Consider the following 7037-nt stretch of genomic DNA (forward strand, 5'->3'; position numbering starts at 1 on the left):
ATGTGTCATACTGTACAAAAAAGTTGCATGTTGCACATCTAGCTGTAAAATAAATTAAAATGTGTTTTTTTGTTCAAATAAGTTGTTATGGGTCCTACTTTACTATCCGTATAGATCCGCCACCAGTTTGATTGGCGTGTGTGTGTGTGTGGGGGGGTCTCAATATATTTTCCTGCTTTTTTGTCCTAAGCCAATCACATGCCTGGTTAAAGAAACAGTTGGAGCAAGATATCAGCGGCAAGTGAAGCACAGGACCCAGAAGCGAACACCAGACCAGGACCACCAGCAGCCGTCACCGCCAGCCCAGGACCACCAGCAGCCGCTATAACCAGCCCAGGACCACCAGCAATCGCCAGCCCAGGACCACCAGCAGCAGCTGCCATCACCGCCAACCCAGGAAATGGAATGTGGACTCTGCACATCTAGACAAGATGTTATCAACAATCTTTTGGAAGAAAACAGAGAGCTGAAGCAGGAGCTTGATGAGTACCAGATGAATGAGAACTTTCTGGGTGGTGATGATAACACAGTGAATTATTACACGGGGCTTCCAAACTTTGCATTGTTCCAGACACTTCTACTCACCCTCAGTCCATATCTGCCTCAATGTAGGATGAAGAAGCTCTCACCCTTCCAGCTTGTCCTATTGACTTTAATGCGCCTCAGACTAGACCTTCCAATACAGCACCTCAGCCATCTGTTTAGAGTACATAGGACAACAGTTGCCAATGCCTTTCACCATACCCTTGGAGTGATGTACGCACAGCTGTGTCCATTGGTGTACTGGCCAAGCAGGGAATGCTTATTGACCAGTGTGCCATACCAGTTTGTGGAATCATTTGGGAACAATGTCGCTGCCATTGTGGACTGCTTCGAGGTGTTAATTGAGAAACCCTCAAATGTATTGGCAAGGGCACAGACTTTCTCTCAATACAAACATGCATACACCATGAAATACCTAATTGTGATCACGCCCCAGGGTGTCATTTCCTTCATATCGAACGGGTGGGGTGGGCGCACAAGTGACAAGCATATAACTGAGCAAAGTGGTTTCCTGAACAAACTGTTACCAGGTGACATTGTGCTGGCAGATAGGGGCTTTAATATAAGAGAAAGTGTGGGTATGATGTGTGCAGAAGTCAAAATACCTACATTCACAAAGGGTTGTGCACAGCTGGAGGCGAAAGATGTTGAGGAGACTAGGGCCATAGCACATCTCAGAATTCACATTGAGAGGGTGATTGGTGTTGTGAGCAATAAATTCAAATTCTTACACTCAACTGTACCTGTGCACATGCTTGTCAAATGTGAGGGTGAAAACCTAATGCCTTTAGATAAGATTGTCACTGTTTGCTGTGCCTTAACGAACATGTGCAAAAGTGTGGTTTGAGTGCCTTGTTCACAATTTTTTATATCTTTGAAATAAATGCTTGAAACAACTTGATATGGCTTGACAATATTTATTGAGAACTGTGTGTGTGTGTGTGTGTGTGTGTGTGTGTGTGTGTGTGTGTGTGTGTGTGTGTGTGTGTGTATATGTGACCAGTCACGGAAAGTAGGGACACAAGTCGGATCTGGGGCATTTTGAGTTATTCATATATTCTGAAAGTGCAGTTTCTAAGCTTTCTAACGATGTGTAACACATGGAAATCTGATAAGATTTGGAGAAGGTGTGGCCATTTGAATGTAACACATTCAAGAAAGAGAATGCTGAGAAATTTGAGAAAGAAAAAAGTTAACACTTTTCCCTTTTCCCTGGCTGGAGAGACAATAGGGCTCATTTACATCTCATTTAGCTAAGCCATACCCCCTGTAAAGCCGTTTTGAGATACAATGTTCTAGCATCATATGTAGTATTTTATTACAGAAGTCCGAATGAACAACATGCAAAAATAAACAGGACTATTACCTTTGTGGGGATCACAAGTCGAATCCAGTCTGTTTCAGATGATTTTTGTCCACAAATGCGTATAATCCGTGAAATATAGATATATAGTCTATTGTTTACATCAGAATTCGCATGAATTTCTGGTAATACAATATAATATACAATCTGAGGACTATTAACATCGTAACATGATTACACTCCGGTATTTACGTTCCGTTAAACACGTGAACCCGTCTTCAAATTTTGTATTTAGGGAGGTAGTATAATCCAAAAACAGCACCGTCGAAAACGTGACGTCCTTTAGAGATGTTACCAATCGCTCGCTCGTTCCTTCATCAGCCAATGACTTCATGGAAAATATTGATAGACAAAACATGTAGCCAATTATATAAAGAGTTCAGCGATCTCTGTGTAACTTATATGTGTTTGACTTCATGCTGTGCTGCAAGAACTGACACACAGATGACGTCAAAGTACAGTGAGAGCGAGTCGAAATTGAACTGCTCCGTAAGATTTCTTGAAGAGCTCTCGCGGTGCTTTGACGTCATCCGACTGCAGCGCCCCATAAAGTCAGTGACGCGGCTGACGTACGATGTGGCTGACTGTTATTTGTTCCGCCCCAGCTTCTTTTATTTTTCTTTTGTTTTGTGCGCCCGAGCTTCATTTACAGTCTGGGGAGACGCAAGCTATAAGTTTGAAAAAAATAAATAAAACTAAGCAAACATGTCTGAGGAACAGGGCAGCCGCGTCACTACAGTCACGTGACTTCACGCTCGAGCCGGAAGAGAAGACAATGCTGAATAAAGTCGTAATACTTGATATTTTTGGACCAAACTGTATTTTCGATAATTCAACACAATCTTATCGACCCACTGATGTCCCATGGACTACTTTGATGATGTTTTTAATACCTTTCTGGACATGGAAACCGTACATAGAATTTCAATGGAGGATACAGAAAGCTCTCGGACAAAATCTAAAGTTAAAACATCTTAAACTGTGTTCCGAAGATTAACGGAGGTCTTCCGAGTTTAGAACGACATAAGGGTAAGTCATTAATGACATTACTTTCATTTTTGAGTGAACTATCCTTATTCAGTAGTCACGCTGTTCCCTTTGGGGGCGGAGGCGAAAACACAAGCTTATCCAGTATGTAAATATACACACAGACAATGACGCCCCCCGCTGCACGCTAGAATCTCCGTAAAAACAAGCCTATTTCAACTGCAAAATGTATGCTTTTAAATATAAATAAACTGCTATCTCAAACATGGAGAGGCTTCTTTGTGATCTTAAACTGTGTTCCGAAGATGAACGGAGGTCTTCCGAGTTTAGAACGACATAAGGGTAAGTCATTAATGACATTACTTTCAGTTTTGGGTGAACTATCCTTATTCAGTAGTCACACTGTTCCCTTTGGGGGCGGAGGCGAAAACACAAGCTTATCCAGTATGTAAATATACACACAGACAATGACGCCCCCCGCTGCACGCTAGAATCTCCGGAAAAACAAGCCTATTTCAACCGCAAAATGTATGCTTTTAAATATACATAAACTGCTATCTCAAACATGGAGAGGCTTCTTTGTGATCTCAACTAACAGATTCTGCAATAAAACGAAAATCATAAATTTTGGAAAAAAAAACTTTGATTCTCATTTTCTCGAAACTTGTGCTGCCGACTTGTGTCCCTGGTTTCCGTGACGGGTCACACATATATTACCCCCCCCCCAAAAAAAAATAAAAAAATAAATAAAAAATCAAGTCGTTTACTGTAACAAACCAGTAAACGACTTGATAAACACTCAAAAACCAAATTTGAATATGTACCAGTAAAATGAAATAATATAAGCACATCACAGGAAGCATCATTTGTCCATAAGGCTTGTATTTTTAATTTTGTATCTCAAGGAATATGTGTTCACAATGTATGCAAAAAAGTGTTTCACTTTCCACAAACGTACATTTTATTTAATTCTAGGTAAAACTTTTTTATGTGCCAAAAACAGAGAAGGCACCTTTAGTTTATTTGAAAATATCTGAAATGCAATGTGATGTTGACTGATGGTTGTTTAATTTGTTAACATCTTACGATGACATCTGTTTTTATTTTGATGACACTCGGAAATGCTGGTTCTCCAACTATAAAACTGTTAAAGAGTAAAATTATTTGAAATAATTTCTCAGGCTCATTTTTATGCATATAGTGCAAAAAGAAAAAAAACAATATGATTTTCGTTAACAGTGCAAGAAAACACATAAACAGTGCAAAAGAACATGTGTGCATTCAAAGTGTAAAAATTTCCAACATGAACAACATTAGTATTAATAATAAAAATAATAAAACAATAATACTGTTATTTTGCAAAAGAAGAGCAAAACCATGGCGTGTCAGCAGAGGGTCTGTCCACAATTCCCACACAACTGAAGTGATACCACTGCACTGGGCAGTTCTCCTTGTCAAGGCCACCATTTCACCCTCCTCTGGTCCGGCAGGCATCTTTCTCGGCTTCTTCCCACCTACTTGTTGTGGCTGTGGCTGTTGTATTTCCCGTAGCACGCTGTGACCAGATGATGGTTGAGAGGTAGGTCGGATAGTGAAATATTGCACAGCAAGTTCAGGGAGAGCCACCTTAACAAAGAAGTCCTGTGCCTTTTTTAGTCATGCATTCCAAAAAGCTATCTGGAACTATGCGCAGAATCACAGTATCCTTCAAGGTCCACACTACAAAGTCGCAGTAGGAGCTCTCTGTCACAAACAGTTGGGTCTGGACTTGTGTGTAATACTGGTGATTCTTTTTAAGGTGCACCTGACCATCTACTACATGTAAGCAGAAGTTGCGGTCATCCAATAAACAAGCTTGAAGGATTGTGCAGTCCTTGTATTTTGCTGGGCATTTCACCTCCACGCAGCCTTTCCCACAACAGGTGCAGGTTACAATGGCATCTGGCGAGGCTCCTACCTGTGGGAAGGCCGGATTAACAAAAAAAACACAGGTTTGCACTTGTCGATCGGTATGCTGTTTTGGCTGTGTATGCCTGCCTCGCTGTCTTCTCGTGTCTGATTCCCCAACTGGTGGCAGCTGTTCCTGGTCCATGAGTTGGGTAACACACCCTCTTTACGATGGAGAATCCTGGAGAACTGAGGTCTGTTCCATAGAGGCTATGCATTGAGGAGGCCCGTGACTCTACCTGCCCGTGCAGCAAACCAAAGGGATGACATGTGCTGTCCCCTTGTCCGTCTCTCCATCTGCACTGCCTGTTCCTTAGACACATCTGCAACGATTTTTATGGTCTGGCAGTGCTGTTGCAGCGCAGGTAGGCCACTCCTATTAAGGCCATTTCCATTAACCAGAGACTGTAGGCTCCTAATGGGCAGAACAGGATCTCTAAACAGCTGGCAGTAGTCAGGGAGCACACGCAAAATGGCAGATCCTGTGCCTGTCATGCTGATTTGCCGGTAGAATATTGCCAGCTTTTCTGGTGTTGGTGTTGTTTTGGCCATACATGTTCTCTGCATGGACTATTGTTGGTCTCACAATAAATTTGTCTGTCCAGAGATCTGCGTGTTACTGCTGCAGATATAAAATTAATCTGGTGACCAACCTCTGGTTGCACCTTGTTGATGCTGCTTGGGAGCTTCCAGTACGCCGGCTTATCTGTCACCGTGGTCTTCTCCTTTAGCCGGACACAGGCATTGACCATGAAGAGCAGGGCTCCAACGTGGGTGCACGACTCCGCTACGTCAGCCATACAGGTGCAGTTGGCTGAACACACTTGCCCCGATGGTGTTAAGATCACCCATGGAGTAAGAGTAGGCTCACTGAGCCGCCGTGAATGCAGGACCTGTTAAATAAATAAATAAGTGAAACTGTAAAAAGCATTTAAGACAAAAAGTGCCCATTTTTATTTCAAGTTACAGTATGCACTTTAGATTACCACCTGTCTGCAGCCTCCTCTGTATCTCATACACCTTTCATTCCCACTGTCGTAACACTTTACTTGAAGAGGTGTGCATAAGACTGACATGACACCTTTATAATCATGACATGACACGTTAATGACCCAGTTATATAATAATTTGTATTAACACTTAATGACATTTTAATGACAAATTAAATTTGTACCACTGTACATTCATGACACAGTTATAATGGCCTCATGACAGCCAATATCAAAACCAACCACATGAAAGTTTAATGTTATGTTAACTCATAAAGCTAAGTAGTTTCTTAAGTTTAATCATTAATCTGCTATGGCATGTTTATAACAATTTATGTTGGCTTGGTAATGTCAAGTTGTTATGACACTGACAGGTTATGATGTATTGCTTTATGTCAAGTTGTCATAACAAAGACATCTCAAACAATGTCATCTTTGCATTAACTGAACGAATGACACTTAATGACAATTGTCATAAACATAAATCATAAAACCTCCTTTATATTCATGACATGTGTCAGTCTTATGCACACCCCTTCAAGTAAAGTGTTACCCACACTTTTAATGGCTTCAATCTAACCAGGACATGTACATCTCACAATTACACATACACTCAACACAAAAACCTGGTACAGTATGAGTCATTGGGCTTAAATCAAATTACCTAAACTAAATACCTAAACATACATAGCTTTAGCCTACATCACAACATGTTGGAAACGCTTGTGTACATTGAACATCTCGTTACAATCTAAGTTAGTGTTTACGAAACAGTCGCAGTTAATTACTTTGTTATTTTTGTCAAGAAGTGTCTGCTAAATGCAGTGTAATTACAACACACTAAACGCATGTGAAGAAACTCAATTACCTTTGCCAGTACAACGCTGTTTTTACCACCTGGAGGCTTGTAGATGGCCAAGTCCTGCACCCAGCCACAGCAGAAAGCCTCAAACTTTCCAAGGACTTATGGCTTTTAAACTACTGCATTGTGTAGTAACTTACACCAAAAACAAGATAATTCACAATGTCCATATATGTACATGGAGGCAAATTGTCCAGATCTCTGTGCCATTCCGCTGCAGGGACCTCGTATGGATCAATATTTTGGATGCATGAGAGCTTCTCCAAATACCGCTGTTTTGCGATTGGTGTAAGCTTGTTTATGTAAGGTCCCTTTTCTTTAACCTTATCTTTTTGCATTGCTTTTT

At 41.2% G+C, this 7037-nt stretch overlaps 1 protein-coding gene across 1 annotated transcript; it reads left to right on the forward strand.

Moving 5' to 3' along the window:
* Positions 1–400: 400 nt before the first annotated feature.
* On the forward strand, positions 401–1451 carry LOC135753624 (uncharacterized). Its single transcript, XM_073816119.1, has one exon. It carries the CDS (start codon positions 401–403, stop codon positions 1388–1390), a length of 990 nt encoding a protein of 329 aa, XP_073672220.1. The 3' UTR covers positions 1391–1451.
* Positions 1452–7037: the final 5586 nt, after the last annotated feature.

Source organism: Paramisgurnus dabryanus, chromosome 10 (assembly GCF_030506205.2).
Source record: "Paramisgurnus dabryanus chromosome 10, PD_genome_1.1, whole genome shotgun sequence".
Taxonomy (NCBI): Eukaryota; Metazoa; Chordata; class Actinopteri; order Cypriniformes; family Cobitidae; genus Paramisgurnus; species Paramisgurnus dabryanus.

Excerpts from the sequence above, each read along its gene's own strand:
- LOC135753624 (XM_073816119.1), top strand. The coding sequence starts at position 401 with ATGGAATGTGGACTCTGCACATCTAGACAAGATGTTATCAACAATCTT.